Source organism: Aspergillus japonicus, assembly GCF_003184785.1.
Source record: "Aspergillus japonicus CBS 114.51 unplaced genomic scaffold BO86scaffold_82, whole genome shotgun sequence".
NCBI lineage: Eukaryota > Fungi > Ascomycota > Eurotiomycetes > Eurotiales > Aspergillaceae > Aspergillus > Aspergillus japonicus.
The window spans coordinates 89,909-107,544 of NW_020291719.1; the positions used below are offsets into that span (position 1 = coordinate 89,909).

The 17,636-nt window shown below is 51.8% G+C and overlaps 5 protein-coding genes across 5 annotated transcripts; 3 read left to right on the top strand and 2 right to left on the bottom strand.

Annotated features, from left to right (window-relative positions):
• Positions 1–825: 825 nt before the first annotated feature.
• Positions 826–4,921, top strand: tcsC (putative two-component osmosensing histidine kinase (Bos1); the record flags this gene model as incomplete). Its single annotated transcript, XM_025673976.1, has 2 exons — positions 826–4,842; positions 4,895–4,921. 2 exons carry the CDS (start codon positions 826–828, stop codon positions 4,919–4,921), a joined length of 4,044 nt encoding a protein of 1,347 aa, XP_025522935.1.
• A 1,513-nt stretch (positions 4,922–6,434) lies between these two features.
• BO86DRAFT_404114 (uncharacterized protein) lies at positions 6,435–8,147 on the bottom strand (the record flags this gene model as incomplete). The annotated part of the gene is made up of 1 exon (XM_025673977.1): positions 6,435–8,147. The coding sequence occupies one exon, from the start codon at positions 8,145–8,147 to the stop codon at positions 6,435–6,437; it is 1,713 nt and encodes a 570-aa protein (XP_025522936.1).
• Positions 8,148–8,576: 429 nt separating this feature from the next.
• On the bottom strand, positions 8,577–10,109 carry BO86DRAFT_324271 (MCT family MFS transporter; the record flags this gene model as incomplete). The annotated part of the gene is made up of 2 exons (XM_025668467.1): positions 8,577–8,742; positions 8,800–10,109. The coding sequence occupies 2 exons, from the start codon at positions 10,107–10,109 to the stop codon at positions 8,577–8,579; spliced, it is 1,476 nt and encodes a 491-aa protein (XP_025522937.1).
• Positions 10,110–11,394: 1,285 nt separating this feature from the next.
• Positions 11,395–12,821, top strand: BO86DRAFT_371675 (acyl-CoA desaturase; the record flags this gene model as incomplete). Its single annotated transcript, XM_025670326.1, has 4 exons — positions 11,395–11,636; positions 11,726–12,158; positions 12,200–12,286; positions 12,362–12,821. 4 exons carry the CDS (start codon positions 11,395–11,397, stop codon positions 12,563–12,565), a joined length of 966 nt encoding a protein of 321 aa, XP_025522938.1. The 3' UTR covers positions 12,566–12,821.
• Positions 12,822–13,926: 1,105 nt separating this feature from the next.
• sxa2 (putative pheromone processing carboxypeptidase (Sxa2)) lies at positions 13,927–15,725 on the top strand (the record flags this gene model as incomplete). Its single annotated transcript, XM_025670836.1, has 5 exons — positions 13,927–14,122; positions 14,173–14,354; positions 14,411–14,511; positions 14,569–14,795; positions 14,854–15,725. The coding sequence occupies 5 exons, from the start codon at positions 13,927–13,929 to the stop codon at positions 15,723–15,725; spliced, it is 1,578 nt and encodes a 525-aa protein (XP_025522939.1).
• Between the last annotated feature and the right edge of the window lie 1,911 nt (positions 15,726–17,636).

Genomic DNA, 17,636 nt, shown 5'->3' on the forward strand with positions numbered 1-17,636 from the left:
CCGATATCTGTCTAGGTAGGGAAGAACTTCTTTCTCTCTCTTGCCCCCGTCACCGTCACCGTCACCGTCAATTCGTCTCTTGCGGCCGACATTTGCCATTTGCTTGCTTACCCACTCTTGCCTCCTCTCACTCTTCCACATTTGTGCTGCCTTCATCCAATCATTCTCCCCCCGAGGCCAGTGCATTGATTTTCCATTATTTTGCTGCTATTTTGCGCCCCCCTCTCTCCAGTCTCAACACAACTTGTTGCAAAACTGCCTTCTCCCCTTTCCGTTCAACTGAACTACTGAGTACTGCTGTTGCTGGCTGTCTCTCCCAACTCCGCTTTGCTGTCTAGTTTCGATTTTTCTTGTGTTCTTTTTTATTTTTCTATTTATTCATCTTTTTCTCTTATATTTTTTTTCTCTACTGCCCCCTCGCCATTCATCCTCATCCTCTGTTATCTTTCGACCTCTTCCCATTTCTCTTCAATTTCTTCCCACCTCATTTGCCCATATTCTAATCTAATCACCCTTCGGAGTCGAGTCCCGGTCACACCCCCCAATAAATTGACTTTCGACTTTTCCCCTCCTGGCGTTCCCCTCCGCCCGCTTCCCTTTCTTCGCCTTGTCTATTATTCTGCCCTTGGCTTCTTCCCTCCCTTTCTTTATTCTTTTGACATTCACCGTCACTCCCTTTTAATTGCTTCATCTTTCTCATTCCCCCTTTCTCATATGCAGTCGCACAGCTCCTAAGCCGTCATCGGATTTTCCCCCGGAACAAAAAAAATCTCTTCTCGCCGCTTATACATATGTCCCCATCGGACTGAGAAGTCCTAAGGCATAATGGCTGGCGCGGACGAGACGCTCGCGGCCGCTACTGCCATCCTCAGGGAGCTCGCCAGAGAATCCCCCGGTGCTCCCCCTTTCGACTTTGAATTTTCCCACACCTCATCTACCAATGGTTGCGACTCGAAAGTGGCCAAGTTACCAGGAGAGAAAAGCGCGGCAAAAGTAGCATTCGAACAGGAATTGGAGGCTCTGGTCCGACGAGTTCACCATCTGGAATTTCAATCTGTCAGTCATCGATCACCCCCAGGAATCACCCTTAAGGCCTTTCAGCCCACCCTCGTCCCTAGCGAGAACGATCCTGAGACCCCTTGGGCTTTTGGTCTCCCACGCTTGGCATCCTCTGACGGTTCTGACTCTTCTTGTCTTATACAGCAGCACAACCCACATCGCTCCCATGGATCAAGGCGATCAGCTCCCGGACCGGAAGATGGTGAAGCCGAGGAAGATATCGATGATGAGGACAGCGATGAGGACGAGGATCTGGGCTCAAGGACACGTTTAGTACGCGAGGAGGACATCAGTTACTTACGAAATCATGTGCAGAAACAGGCGGAGGAAATAAGCTTCCAGAAGGACATCATCGCTCAAGTTCGGGACGAGTTACAGCAGCAGGAGGAACAGACTCGCCGGGCTCTCACCAAGGTGGAAAACGAAGATGTCGTGCTATTGGAGCGAGAGCTACGTAAGCACCAGCAGGCCAACGAAGCCTTCCAAAAAGCGTTACGGGAAATTGGCGGGATCATCACTCAGGTTGCCAACGGTGACCTGTCGATGAAAGTGCAGATTCACCCCTTGGAAATGGACCCTGAAATCGCCACCTTCAAACGTACGATAAACACCATGATGGACCAGTTGCAAGTCTTTGGTAGCGAAGTGTCCCGAGTCGCACGCGAGGTCGGTACGGAAGGTATCCTCGGCGGTCAGGCGCAAATCACAGGGGTGCATGGTATCTGGAAAGAATTGACTGAGAACGTCAACATAATGGCCAAGAATCTCACCGATCAGGTCCGTGAAATTGCCGCAGTCACCACGGCAGTCGCCCACGGTGACTTGAGTCAGAAGATCGAGAGTCGGGCTCAAGGTGAAATTTTGGAACTTCAACAGACGATCAATACTATGGTTGACCAACTTCGGACATTCGCCACGGAAGTCACGCGGGTCGCGCGTGATGTCGGTACAGAAGGTGTTCTTGGTGGACAGGCTCAGATTGAAGGGGTACAAGGCATGTGGAATGAACTTACGGTGAACGTCAACGCTATGGCAAACAATTTGACTACGCAAGTGCGTGACATTGCAACAGTCACCAAGGCGGTCGCAAAGGGTGATTTGACGCAGAAGGTCCAGGCCAACTGCAAAGGAGAAATCGCGGAGTTGAAAAACATTATAAATTCCATGGTGGACCAATTGCGGCAATTCGCCCAGGAAGTCACTAAGATCGCGAAGGAGGTCGGTACGGATGGTGTTCTTGGTGGTCAAGCAACCGTCAATGATGTGGAGGGCACATGGAAAGATCTGACAGAAAATGTCAACCGCATGGCCAACAATCTGACCACTCAGGTCAGAGAAATTGCAGATGTCACTACTGCCGTCGCCAAGGGTGATTTGACCAAGAAGGTCACCGCCAATGTCCAGGGTGAAATACTCGATCTGAAGAGCACGATCAACGGCATGGTGGACCGACTGAACACCTTCGCCTTCGAAGTCAGCAAGGTCGCTCGTGAAGTCGGTACAGATGGTACTTTGGGTGGTCAGGCCAAGGTCGATAATGTCGAAGGAAAGTGGAAGGATCTCACCGACAACGTAAACACCATGGCCCAGAATTTGACATCCCAGGTGCGAAGTATCTCGGACGTGACACAAGCTATTGCCAAGGGTGATCTTAGCAAGAAGATTGAGGTGCACGCCCAGGGAGAGATTCTGACGCTGAAAGTTACCATCAATCACATGGTTGACCGACTGGCCAAGTTCGCAACCGAGCTGAAGAAGGTCGCACGCGATGTCGGGGTCGATGGCAAGATGGGTGGTCAAGCCAATGTGGAAGGAATCGCTGGAACCTGGAAGGAGATCACGGAGGATGTGAATACCATGGCAGAAAACTTGACCTCTCAAGTGCGTGCTTTTGGTGAGATCACCGATGCTGCAACCGACGGAGATTTCACCAAGCTTATCACGGTCAACGCTTCCGGAGAGATGGATGAGTTGAAGCGCAAGATCAATAAGATGGTTTCCAACCTCCGGGACAGTATTCAGCGTAACACGGCTGCTAGGGAGGCGGCCGAGTTGGCTAACCGCACCAAGTCCGAGTTCCTGGCAAATATGAGTCACGAGATTCGGACTCCCATGAACGGTATCATTGGTATGACGCAGTTGACGCTGGATACGGACGACCTCAAGCCGTATACCCGCGAGATGCTGAATGTCGTGCACAACCTTGCCAACAGTTTATTGACCATCATTGACGACATACTCGATATCTCGAAGATTGAGGCGAACCGCATGGTCATTGAAAGCATTCCGTTCACTGTGAGGGGAACCGTCTTCAATGCTCTCAAGACCCTAGCGGTGAAGGCCAATGAGAAATTCCTCAGTCTCACGTATCAGGTCGATAATACTGTTCCCGACTATGTCATCGGTGATCCTTTCCGTCTGCGCCAGATTATTCTGAACCTGGTCGGCAATGCAATCAAGTTCACCGAGCATGGTGAGGTGAAACTCACTATCTGCAAATCTGATAGAGAGCAATGTGCAGCCGACGAGTATGCTTTCGAGTTCTCAGTTTCTGATACAGGAATTGGTATTGAGGAGGACAAGCTGGATCTCATCTTCGACACTTTCCAGCAAGCGGATGGCTCGACAACGCGGAGATTTGGTGGAACTGGGCTCGGGTTGTCCATCTCGAAGCGCTTGGTCAACCTGATGGGTGGTGATGTGTGGGTCACGTCCGAGTATGGCCATGGCAGTACATTCCATTTCACCTGCGTCGTGAAACTAGCCGACCAGTCTTTGAGTGTTATTGCGTCGCAACTCCTGCCGTACAAGCACCATCGAGTCCTCTTCATTGACAAGGGAGAGAACGGTGGCCAGGCCGAGAATGTTATGAAGATGCTCAAGCAGATCGACCTGGAGCCTATTGTTGTGCGCAATGAGGACCACGTACCGCCGCCGGAGATTCAAGATCCCTCTGGCAAGGAGTCCGGCCATGCCTACGATGTGATTATCGTGGACTCTGTGGCGACTGCTCGACTGCTGCGGACATTCGATGACTTCAAATATGTCCCTATTGTCCTCGTCTGCCCCTTGGTGTGTGTCAGCTTGAAGTCCGCTCTTGACCTCGGTATCAGCTCATACATGACGACGCCATGTCAGCCAATTGACCTCGGCAATGGTATGCTACCTGCCTTGGAGGGCCGTTCCACGCCCATTACGACCGACCATTCTCGCTCGTTCGACATTCTCTTGGCGGAAGACAACGATGTCAATCAGAAATTGGCCGTCAAGATTTTGGAGAAGCACAACCACAACGTGTCTGTTGTCAGTAACGGTCTCGAGGCCGTCGAAGCCGTGAAGCAGCGTCGCTACGATGTCATCTTGATGGATGTGCAGATGCCGGTAATGGGTGGATTCGAAGCCACCGGAAAAATTCGCGAGTACGAGAGGGAGAGCGGCCTCAGCCGAACCCCTATCATCGCGTTAACGGCGCACGCGATGTTAGGCGATCGGGAGAAGTGTATCCAAGCTCAGATGGATGAGTATCTATCCAAGCCTCTGAAGCAGAACCAAATGATGCAGACCATCTTGAAGTGTGCTACGCTAGGTGGTTCGCTTCTGGAAAAGAGCAAAGAATCGCGAATCTCCAGCAGCGGCGAGATGCATCCCGTCCATCACAGCCCCGCTGATGGCAAGCATCAGCGCCCAGGTATGGAGGCGAGAGCTTTGACCGCATCAGGTGCCATGAACGGCGGTAGTCTGGCAAGCCCGACTTTGGAGAAGGAAGACCTGACCATGGAAAGGGTAAGTTGGCTCACGGAATTACAAAAATGTGCTTATACTGACGAATCTACAGGCACTGTTGCGGTCCAACAGCTCGTGAGACGATTTCAAGATACTTCCATTCCGCTTGTTTTTTTTTTTCATCTTTCGAGTGGCTTCGATGCAAATCATATACCCTATCCCTTTGCGCGCCTGTACGAAATGTTCACTGGCATGGTGACTTCTACGTCTTTCAATCAATATTCCTCCTTCGCATCATTTCAGTTGCACATGTGGCTCCTGGGAGCCTAATTCCCCGAGTCTCATGTGTGACTGAACATACCCAGCTCTCGCCATTGTCCCCCCTTCCCTTTCTCCTGCTTCTCGGGCGAATCCTCCATCCTTGCATACGTCTTGTTGCGAGTAACCATTGTCGACAGTTCCAGCCATGGCCATTTATGCGTTGTATCTGACACGTTTTCGCGTATACTATATCTTTTGTCTGATCTCGGATTGTGATTGTGACCTGTAAGGCCCATGTGTCTCTGTGTGGTGTTTTGTGGCGCATGGAAATTTTTCTCTATGACTTGGTGGAAGAGAGAAGGGTTGGAGGGGAAGGCGGCAGGCAGCTCTTTTCAATTTCTGTCCTGACTATACTACATGTTTGCATGGAATGAAGATTGGCATGAGTTTGACTCCGCAACCACCCACACCTACCAAAACTTCCCTGTATGTCTGTAAATGGTTGCAGCCTTTTGTTTCTCTTGCATATGTTTCTCGCCACCTTTCCCACTTTCGACCATATTAAATCCTTATTACACTAATGTGTTTCCGGCATCACCCTTCTTATTCTAGCCTGTGTCCTTTTTTTTTTTCGATATTCTACTTACGGGGATGCGCCATTGTTCCTAAAGTTTGCATTGTATTTAACCTATATTCACTTCCTTCTGCTTCTAGCCCAATTAGGAGGTGGGATTTTGAGAATGATACTCATGCTATATCTAGACCGAAAAAGTATATTCCACTTCGGCGCGAACGAAATGCTAGTGTGCGTGTGGGAATGGACAGAAGATCTTCCACATTCTACATTGTGAGCAGGTCCAGTACAATGACTGGGTCCACGATAATTCTTTTTTCCTTTTCTCTATTTGACTTGTATGGTTAGCGCTGTAAGGGAGGTTTGATTCTGGAGCCTAGACTAGACTGTACTGCACTGCACTCACTGCACTGCACCTGCAACCACCCTCAACACTACGAATCTGGTGATATACTATGAGTATCACTAAACACCGGGGATATCACAAGACCCACGCGTATCATAAAGCACTAAAGTTCCCCAGCCAGAAGACGATGAACTAGCTAGCTATATAGCCTGCCGGGCGTGCGTGCGTGTACCAAAGAAGAACGACACTTTGTTTTTTTCAATTACCGCCCCCATTCTTGATGAGGATATTAGATCGAAGTCAGACAGACACAGAGAAAAACCAAGTGCCAGAGAGAATCCAACAATAGTCGAAAGCAACGAGAAGAAAGCAAGCGAATTACATAACCATAATTCATCCACCAAGGGCAACAACCCTCACACCCTCCCCCCGAACACAACGCACGCTCTTCGACTTCGGTAGGTAGATAAATCAGATCAAGAATTCTCGAAAATCCCGCCGGATCATCGGGTATCGAAACTCGTGGTGGCGTGCGGGTAGATGGCCCGCTGGGGCTGCTGGGGCTGCCGCTGGGGCTGGGGCTGGGGAGTGAGGTGGTGGCTGTGAGGGACGGGATGATGATGATGATGATGATGATGATGATGACGATGATGAAGAGACAGAGGGGGATTTCTTTGAAGGAGTAGGGGTCGGGGAGAAGAATGACCCTGTCACAGTGGTGGAGGAGGTGTGTGTGGGCGTTTGAGAGGACGAGGATGGCTCTTCTTCCTCCTGCTCGACTTCTGGTGGGAAATGGGGCATGGGGAAGGGGAGGGGCATTGTTGTGAGGATGGGGAAGGAGGGCGATATTGCAGGTGGTGGTCGGGGTAGGGAGGTCGGGATTGGCGCGGGCCCGGGGAATGGGTGGATTGGGAGGATGCTGACGTTGCCACTGATGCTGGTGCTGGTGCTGGATGATGGGATCTTCGAGAGTGTTGTCTGTGATGGTCGAATGGTGCGGGTGCGGCTGCGAGTCCGCGTGCGCGTGCGCGTGGTGATTGTGCGTGTTGGTCGCGGGGTTTTCGTCTCGATACCGCCGCCACCGCTTGTGATAGTAGGGCTGGGATGGGGCCCGGGGATGATGCCTTCCCGGCTGGCGGTGGAGAGGATGGAGATTATCCCGCTGCTTGGCGGGGGCTGTACTGGCGCAGTGGAGGAGGATGCCGGGATGCAGATCGGGAGGTCTTCGGGAAGAACGCAGATCAGGATGTCTTCCTCTTCCTCTTCCTCCTCCTCTTCGGCCTCCACTTCGTCGTAGGTGTTGCTGGGTGTCGCGCTTGGATTCGCGCTTGGAGTGACGCTGACTGGTAGCACACCGCTGCTGTGGTTGATTAGGGCATGTCTCGGGGCGAGGGGGTGTACTGTAATTCGGCTGATACTGGTGCTACTGCTGCTGCTGCTCGCGCTGGAGCTGGAGCCACTCACGGTTACTGTGACCGTGTGCACTGAGGGACAGGGGGGACACTGCACAGATGGGCATGCAGGCTCGCTTTCTTTCGGGCAAGGCGTGGGCTCGGGCAGGATCTTCGCAGAACTGCTGTCGGGAGGTGCGATCTTGCTGGATGTCGAAGTGGCGACGCTGGATGGGAGGGAGTGAGTGGGGTGCACGATGCCTCCTGACGAGGGAATGTGAATACTGCTGCTGCTGCTGCTGCTGGAAAGAGGAGGACGTGGAATATGCTCGGCAGCACCATCGTGAGGTGTAGGTGTTTCTTGGGCGCTGTCGTGCGGCACAGAAGGGAATGGGTGTGGTGGAGGTATAACAGCCTCAGAGGAGGAAGGCACCACTCCAGGGGGAATATGAGCAGCCTCGGACGTCGTGGGTGTAGCCGTCAATGAAATAGCTGGGGGGAATGGGTGGATTGGATGAGCATCCCAATGGTCTCCGTCTTCATATGGAGGTATGGCACTCGATGTAGCTGAGTGAGATGGATGCACGACACTCTGAGAAGAGGAAATGGGCGTGCTTGAGGTGGAGTTTCCTCCTTGAGATGCAGACACAGAACTCGAAGACTTGGTTCCTGTTGTGGATAGAGCCCCAGGACCTCCTGCAGGGATTCCTGGATATTGAGGAATAGCTGCTACACCGGGGCCAAGAGCCCAGGAGGTCAAGACCACTGCTAGAACTTGCTTGGAGGAAGGCATCGTAGACTGGCAATAATGTTGATCTTTCCGAAGGCTGTTTACCGAGGCTAAAATGTGAAGCAAGGCTGGCAGCCAGAAAATTTCATGTCATGGAAGAAGTGGCATTATATCAACTCTGATGACTTCGTCTCTATGTAATCCGGGAATCAATGTGTAATTGCCTTAGATTCCCTCAAATCACAATCCAATGAGCTTAAATTGCTCATCATGACAACAGACGTGTGTGATGGATGGCCACCGTAGGTTTGTTGGGCAGACCTCGTCGGAAGTGAAGTCCGCGAACAGACGTCCGGCTCGCCTCATGGTACCGCGAATGGCCAGCTGCATGTATAAGTATACCTACTGTTTCTGTGATGTGGCTCAAAGCCTCCAAAAATGATATTATATATTAGACTGGGAAGTAAGATTGATACCCATCCGTGTCATAGTTTAGTAGATCACGAGAGCCTGGCGCCAGCCGACACGGACTAATTTGGCTGCAGTAACGCAAACAAGGCCAAGAGCATAGCAGCAGATCGTAAAGGTGATGAGACCCCAGTACTTCCCATCGCAGCGGGAAAGAATCACACCAGCGATAGGCATGCCAGTAAGGGTTCTAGAATGTGTCATTAGCCCTGCAAAATCATTATAGGTAAGTAGGGAATCGCCTTACCCAAAACTGACGATCGTGTACGCTGTGGCATAGTATCTGCCATAATTCTCGATCTTGCAGAGCTGAGAGATACAGACTGGCGTAAGACTGATATTACTGCCACTTGCAAATCCAAAAATGACACAGTACACAATCATAACCGGGACACTGTCGCTCGCTGGAAGCCAGAGGCATGCGTTGCATACAAGACACAAGGCAACAGTGACGATGAGAGTATTGAAGCGGCCCAGATAATCAGCAACAAAGCCAGGAATACCTCGTCCGAAGAACGAACCAGCGTTCAAGATTGCCAGCATTTGGTACGACAGTTTTGTCGAGACGCCATTATCCAATGCGTAGGAGGAGATATAACTGAGTGGGACAAAAAGTCCCCATTCGATAAAGAAGATCCCCAGGGTTGTGAGGGTGAATACAGGATCCCGAAAGATACGGAAATCGGGAAGAACGTTCTCTTTCGACGCCGGTTTCTTGGGCAACCGGGATTTGATGAGTAGGCATGCTGCTAGCAGCGTGATGAGACAAATGAGAGCAATGACTCGAGTTGCCCATGCCCACCCTATCTTGGGGAATAGAGCTTCCAGTGCCAGGGGGAAGATAACGCCACCAACGGAGCCACCCGTTGCGGCGATGCCCGTCGCGATCCCGCGCTTCTCGTTGAAGAAGTGTCCGATGGCAGAAATTGCTGGCGTAAACAGCAACGAGGCTCCGATACCCCCTGCAACACCTATTACTAGCATGAAGTGCCAGTACTGCGTGCAAAACCCCAAGGCGATCATCATCGCCATGATCAGCACAGCTCCGGCGCAGACAAGAAATCGGGGTCCTTTAGCGTCGAAGATAGGGCCTATCTGAATGCCGCAGAAGAAGGTCAGGAATGCGTAGACGCCGAAGATCCACCCGATGCTGCCAGAGCTGTAGTCCTTCAATTGATGGCTCTCAATGTACGCCTGTAGTGTGCCGATGGTATTCACCAGACCAAGAGAGCCAACGAGGCCCATGAAGCTTCCAAAGACTACCAACCAAGCTTCTAGTCCACCTTCAGGATAGGTGTTGCCATCCGCATCGGTCGTTCCGACAGTCACGGGGACACTATGCGCTGAATCGCCCGAGGGGAATTCGCCAGATGAAGGCCTGTACAGACCGCCTTCAAGTGTCGTTGGTGCACTTTGTGGGATGCCATCGTTGACTTGTGTGTCTGGCTGTTTCTCCTCGAATGCTGGGGTTGTCGTTTCATTCGAGTCATTGAGCTGCGTGGTGTGTACAGTAGACTCCACGCGCGCGTTGTCCGATGACTCGAAATTCGTCGCCATATCAATTGCGGTACCGGCGGGAAGGTGGACCACAGACGATTCGGAGGGGGAAGCTTATTTCGTTCCCGTGTTTTCAAACGGCCAGTATAAAAGTTGAAAGAGATACAGCGAGGAAAAGACAGAGGGAAGGCACCAAGAATTAAGTAGAAGTTCTACAGCAAAAAGCAACCATCCACAGCACAATCCGCTACCAGTCTTCAGGTGCAAGCAAATATGCCCGAACGAAACAACCAGGTACCCTGGGAAAGCATGGCGGCAAAAGAAGAAAAAAAAAAGTGGGAAAAGGAATGGATGGATATTGGATACTAAGCTAGCCGGGCAACCGATTAGTGGGTGGTATTCAGTGCTCCACAGTGGGGAGAAGGATGTTTGCTTGGGCCTCTCTGCTTCTTCTCTCATACAGCACTTACTATGAGCAACTACTCCACATCTTCACAGTCTCAGACTGACCACAAATCATGTATCATGGTGACAGACCGCTAACAAGCGAGGCAAAGGAGTCGAGGACCCTGTCGAGTCGGTTTGTAAGAGTTCAGGGTCTGGCTGTGTCTGCTGGCTTGGCGAGTCAGAACACACGCTAAACGCCATTGGGAAGGTGGAACGAGAATTGGAAGAGGAGATCGAAGATGAACTGTATCCTGGAGTCAGCAACAAGTAGACTTATGACTCATACTTTATAACATAGAGGACAGACAAAGCAGAGGCAGAGAAGGAGGAAGGCAGAGGAGCCGTGGAGGTTCTTAGATTGAGAAGATGAGGACATTACGTAAGGTAGGTTCCTAACCCAGGCCTTTTTGGGCAGGCGTGCTTCAAGCCGGCCTGTGCTGCTGTTACTCCAAAGTAGTTCTATCATGCAGTCGTCTCATAGTCTCTTTCTCTCGCTCAGGCTGCTGTATGAGCCCTTAAACCGACCACCGTACGTCTTTCAACGTGCAGAGATTGGACCAGGATGCTATCATTGCACAACAGACGAGGTGAAGGATGTGCAAGTAACCGTAGGAGTATGCGCGACATACTAACACTCGAGTCAGAAGGAAATGAAACTCCCATGCTGTGTGACTGCTCACGTATGGTTTTCGGTCACCACCATTGCCCTGTTCGACGTTTGGGCATCTCGGCTCCGGAAGTAGCACATCCCCAACTGTTCAACATGTTCAAGTAGGCGATGTCCTTGTGGTTTTAAGGCAGGCTTTTCGCAATTGATTCCTTTGCAATGTTCTTTCACACAATGTCTATACCTCGGTGGTTCCTGACTCTAGGATTGCACCCCATAAAGGCTGGTACCATGCCAGACATCCCAAAGCCGCACATCGGCGAGGGACCAGTTACACTTCGCAACTGGCCCCGCGATATTGCTTGGTTTAACACGACTTTCATCATCATAATACCGTTACTTGGCTGCATTGCTGCTGTCTTCACCCCCTTGCGACGATCCACTATCATCTGGGCTGTGCTCTACTACTTTTGGACTGCGCTGGGTATTACCGCTGGCTATCATCGGTTATGGTCACATCGAACCTACGAAGCGTGAGTTTTTCTCTGTGTATGAGCTAGCTTCATAGCCCCAACAGCTTGTACACAAGAACATGATTGTTGACGGGCATTTTATCTTTCAGGGGCCTACCGCTCAGAATTTTCCTGGCCTGTGCCGGTGGAGGCGCCGTGCAGGGCTCGATTCGCTGGTGGAGTGCGAAACATCGCGCCCACCACAGATGGACTGACACGGAGAAGGACCCATACAATATACGGAGGGGCCTGTTATACTCCCACGTGCTATGGATGATACTGAAGCAGGACCCCAAGCACTGTGGTCGGCCAGATATCTCTGACCTGAACGAAGATCCAGTAGTCATCTGGCAGCATCGGAACTATATCAAATTTGTGTTCGGCTTTGGCTTGATCCTACCGATGGTCATAGCTGGCTTGGGATGGGGCGACTGGAAGGGTGGCTTGGTGTATGCTGGCATCTTGAGGATGTTCCTATTCCAGCAGGCAACTTTCTGTGTCAATTCATTGGCACATTGGCTGGGAGATCAGGCCAGTTTCCATGTGCTTTGGCGAAGGTGTCCTGATCTGCTGACAAGCTTTAGCCCTTTGATGACAGGAACTCGCCCCGCGACCATATTCTTACCGCGTTGGTCACACTTGGTGAGGGCTACCATAACTTCCACCACGAGGTAAAGCAATCCGCTTGGGGACCGGATTCCATTTCGAGATCTTCACTTATCGTTGTGGTAACCTTTGATGTTTAGTTCCCCTCGGACTATCGCAACGGCATTGAGTGGTGGCAGTATGACCCCACGAAATGGGCTATTTGGATCTGGTCCAAATTCCGTCTGGCCTCGAACCTCAAGCGGTTCCGCACCAATGAGATTGAGATGGGCCGTGTGCAACAGATGCAGAAAAGACTTGATCAGCGGGTGGCCACCCTCAATTGCTGTGTGCTTCCGGACTAGCTGCCGCCAGTCGACTGCGATCGTTTTGTTGTAAGACGTGGTAGAATTGGCCTGAGAGCATTCTTATGATTAACTAATTGTTTTCTCGAATGCTGGTCAGGGCATGTGCCATAACTTGTTGGTGATTTTCAAGCGTCTTTCGACCTTGCCAACTGAGGTACTGTGCATTTGTATGTCCTGGTGGTGAGGAGGAAGGGAAGTAGAAAAAAGGGAAGGGACTGTTCTGCTTTGCCTCTAAGAATCTTTTGGCAGGATGTAGTGTGCTTCGTCTATAACTGAGATGCACCATTGAAGTGCCAACTGAGCGTGTTATCTTGACATTGGCTGTGGCGGTACCTGCAGCTTCTGAAGACTATCTGCCGAATGTTGCAGCCTCGACTGCAAGATTCAATCGTGTTTCTCAAGCTATGGCAACAGAAGAACGCGTCTCTAGCTTCGAAGAGAAGAGATTGGAGTATATTGTAGCGGAAAAGGTGCTTGTTTTGACCGGAACCCAGCGGCTGTTCTGGTCGAAGGCCGGAATGGGACCCGGCGAAAGCTTGTCCTCGGCATTCCCATCGCGGCTAGACTATCTCCGTCGCACTCCGTCCCTCCTCCGTGAGACACTGCGAAATTAACCACGACCCATCACATCATCCCACATTGGGGAAATGAGGACAGCAAGGTTTGAGCCAGTGAGTGCTCGTCTTTCTTATTGTCTTATCTGTTCAAATTCTATCACGTTATCACCTTCCTTGACGATCGCTAGCATTGTCGACACTAAGCGGCCAACTGACTCTGTTTGTGTATTAGCCCGGAGAATTCTCCACAGCTTAGGGACCTATCGCTTGCGGCCGGGATTGAGCGTTTAATGCTACGTGATCCTGCCCTCATGTCTATCGCTATGTCTACCGTTTGATCCAGCTGCCGTCTTGCCAATTGAGTGCATTCACTCCCATATCGCCCACCCAGCATAATCAAACCAACACGGGATGGGACTGGTGCGACGTAATCTGCATGTTGTCAACACTGCAAGGCCCGGTGCCTGAAAACAATCGGCTATGGTGAGGAGATAGCCGAGCACCATGCAAGGTCCCATCCTACCTGCTGCCAGAAGCTTGCAAGCCATCAAAAGAACCAGTTAGCCTGTCCATGCTTCTCCACTTGGTCATATCCGGCCCTCTCAAGTCGACGCATCGATTGAAGCTTTCTCCGAACCTAAATGGCTCCACACGATGACCGTATCAAATAGCTCATCAGCCTATCTTTCTTGATAGGTGATACAGCTTGAGTGATATAAATACCCCTCTTTCTCTTGCTCAGACTCAAGAATAGGCAAGCAAGTTTTTGTCACAAGGCTTGTCCCACATCACACTACCAGTATGCTGTTCCGCAGTCTACTGTCCACGGCTGTCCTAGCCGCCTCGCTATGCGCAGACCATGCATCTGCTGGTAAACTTGGCCGGTTTGCTCAAAGAACTCGCGACGCCAAACCGGCTAAGCGCGCAGGAGAGGTCGCGAAGCGGTCGCACTCCACCCCTGTCGAAGACTACCGGTTCTACAACAACGCTACGCAGGGTATGTTGCCCGGAGCAATGATCAAAGGACAGAGCTGACTTGGATCCTAGCCTTCCGTGTGAAGAGTCTTCCTGATGTTCATTACGACATCGGCGAGACATACTCTGGCTTGATCCCCATCGAGAAGGACGATCCGTCGAGAGCACTTTTCTTTGTCTTCCAACCTACCGTTGGTGCGCCCGTGGACGAGGTCACCATCTGGTTGAATGGTGGCCCTGGATGCTCGTCTCTGGTCCGTTCCTAGCATTATCCTAGTTCAACTTGGATACACTGCTGATGAGTTTACAGGAGGGCTTTCTCCAAGAGAATGGACGGTTCACCTGGCAGCCTGGAACATACTTGCCCGTTGAGAACCAATACTCATGGGTAAACTTGACTAACGTGCTGTGGTAAGTTGCCATCTCTGGTATCCCACTAGGGGCACCCGAGCTAAGCCAACCATTTAGGGTCGACCAACCTGTTGGCACGGGCTTCTCTGTTGGCACCCCGACTGCAGTGTCTGAGGAGGAGATCGCACAGGACTTCATTAAGTTCTTCAAGAACTGGCAGCAGACCTTTGGCATCAAGAACTTCAAGATCTACGTGACTGGTGAGAGCTATGCAGGCCGCTATGTCCCTTATATCTCAGCTGCCATGCTGGACGAGAAGGACACGGAGTACTTTGACCTGAAGGGTGAGTGTCTCCAAGAAGTTTGAGAACGGACCTGTTTGACTCATTACCCGAACTACAGGAGCTTTGACCTACGACCCTGTCATCGGCCAGTTCGACTACGTCCAGACCGACGCACCGGTCGTGCCCTTCGTCCAGGACAACAAGGTCCTCTTCAACTTCAACGCCAGCTTCCTGGCCGAGCTGGAGCAGCTCCACGAGTCCTGCGGCTACAAGGCCTTCATCGACGAGTATCTCACCTTCCCCGCCAGCGGGGTCCAGCCTCCGAAGAGCATGAACTACTCGGGCGACTGTGACCTCTGGGACCTGATCAACAACGAGGTCCTCGGCAACAACCCCTGCTTCAACCCCTACGCGATCAACGAGAACTGCCCCATCGTCTGGGACGTGCTGGGCTTCCCGACCGAGGTCGACTACACCCCGCCGGGGGCGACGGTCTACTTCGACCGGTCGGACGTGAAGCGCGCCCTGCACGCCCCGGCCAACATCACCTGGTCCGAGTGCTCGAACGAGAGCGTCTTCGTGGGCGTGGGCGGCCCCGAGGGCGAGGGCGACCTGTCCGCCAACCCGATCGAGCACGTCCTGCCGCAGGTCATCGAAGGCACGAACCGCGTGCTCATCGCCAACGGCGACTTCGACATGGTCATCCTCACCCAGGGCACCCTGCTCTCCATCCAGAACATGACCTGGAACGGCAAGCTGGGCTTCGAGACCGAGCCCGCCACCCCGATCAACATCGAGCTCCCGGACCTGCAGTGGGACCCCATCCTGGGCGGCGCCACCGGCGGCCAGGGCGACATGGGCATCCAGCACTACGAGCGCGGCCTGATGTGGGCGGAGACCTACCAGAGCGGCCACATGCAGCCGCAGTACCAGCCCCGTGTGTCGTACCGACACCTGCAGTGGCTGCTGGGGAGAATCGATAAGCTGTGAGGCATCACCGGAAACTAAGGAGGGACTCACTTCCTAGTTCATCCTGTATAGCTAGTATATACATGAATCAAACCGCATCGATGTACATGATAAAAACGCGAACCTTATATCTACCTCAGGGATCCCTTTCCCATAACAGTCCACATCCTCCCGTGACGATCTCGCCACAGTCCTCCCCAGTCCAAAACCCCAGACTAGGTCAAACGACGGATCTCAGGATATACGTCGACTTACCCCTTCAGGTAAAGAAACACATCCGCCTAGCCATCCCCCCCCCCGGACAGACCCTGACCCCACGGTAAATACTGCCCAGTGGAAACAAGCTTAATCGACTCGGGACCACGAACCCCTCTCAGACCCAGCATTGAACCCTCCGTCCTCAGTATCGAATCAACATTGCAACCAAAATAGAGAAAAGTCCGTCTCTCCCCGAATCCAATCATCCATACATGAAAAGTAATATTTCGACTCGCAATAGGCCATCTCTAAGCGAACAGGGTCCGAACCCGATCATCGGGAATCGGTATGGTATCCCAACGACGAGCTAGCAGCAATAGCACCACCACCCAAACAGGAAATCTGTTCCTGGCTCGGCTCGGCTCATGGCGTCGAAGCTACACCACAGCCACCGCACCGTAGCGCACCCCTAGCACAAAAGTCCCGAGGATAGGGGGAGAAGGGGGTTTGGATCACGCGTACCAACCATTGTGGCTGGCTGCCGGTGGTACCCTACGTTGTAGGTATGAATGGGCTTTTCACTCTTCAGGGTCGAGTACAGCACTGTACCTCAGCCCTGTGGAAAAGCCTTGGGGGTACATTTTGAAAGTATTGTGGTCGTGGCTGTTTGGTGAGGATAGTGGTGTTTGCGGAGTGCAGTATCGACGGACTTGCCTACTCCGTGGGGTTGACTGGTTCTTATGGGTGACTGCCGTAGGATCCAGTGAGTTGGCCTGGGGCTGCTGACTGGGTGTCCGCGTAGCTACTCGTTTATCAACGTGGATGGTAGTGTTGATGGTAGTGTTGATGGTGATGGTGACAATGTGGAACGGGTATCTGGAGACTAGGTGGTCAACTGACATGATAAGTTAGTGATGATTATCCAACTGCGAGCTGACTAGTGGTTGGTTATCCTGACAGTATACTGGGTAGTGAAGTGAAGTGCAGGATAAGGCGTACTTTGTCTGACAGGTCCAGACCAAAGTACTGCATTCACTACCTAGCCAGCGAGCAATCTGTAGCCCAGTACTGGCCTTGACTAGCGCGGTCTTCCTACATTAGGTAGTGTCTAGTATCGCTCCATCAAGTCTTAATTCATCGGTACGGATATTGGCGAGACTGGAAATTTTTTTTTATCTTTGTGCATGGAGACCGGCATATCAGACCATGAATACAATTCATTGTTTTTACTCGAGCGGATCATGCCATTTTTAGGTGGATCTTAGCGGATGGGGGATATAGGGACGGCTGAGGGACTGAGTGAGTAGATCTCCCACGATGAAATCTGGTTCGATTTTTATGAAGACTGACTGACTGGCTTTGGAGGATGGAAGAAAGAGGCTGAGACTGAGAGATGGTGGCTTACGGTAACTAACTGTAGTCTACGTTTACTACGCTCGTGCTCATGTAACGGACTGGGGCAAATCTTCCGGTCCTACTCCCCTTTATTCCGCTGCACCTGAAAAGCAATCAGAACACACGGTAGCCGAAATTGCACAAGACTACTGCAACGTAAGTCGTAGTCTCGAACAAATTGCGACTCGTGTCCTAGTCCGACGTCCAGTACGCTGACAGGCTGGGGGAACACATCTTACCCCATACCTCGGGAGGTCTTTTGCCCCAAAGACGGTCCTTTCTGGTTGAGAATGAAAGCTCCAACCGGATTGGCTGGGACCAAGGTATGGCAGTGCCGAG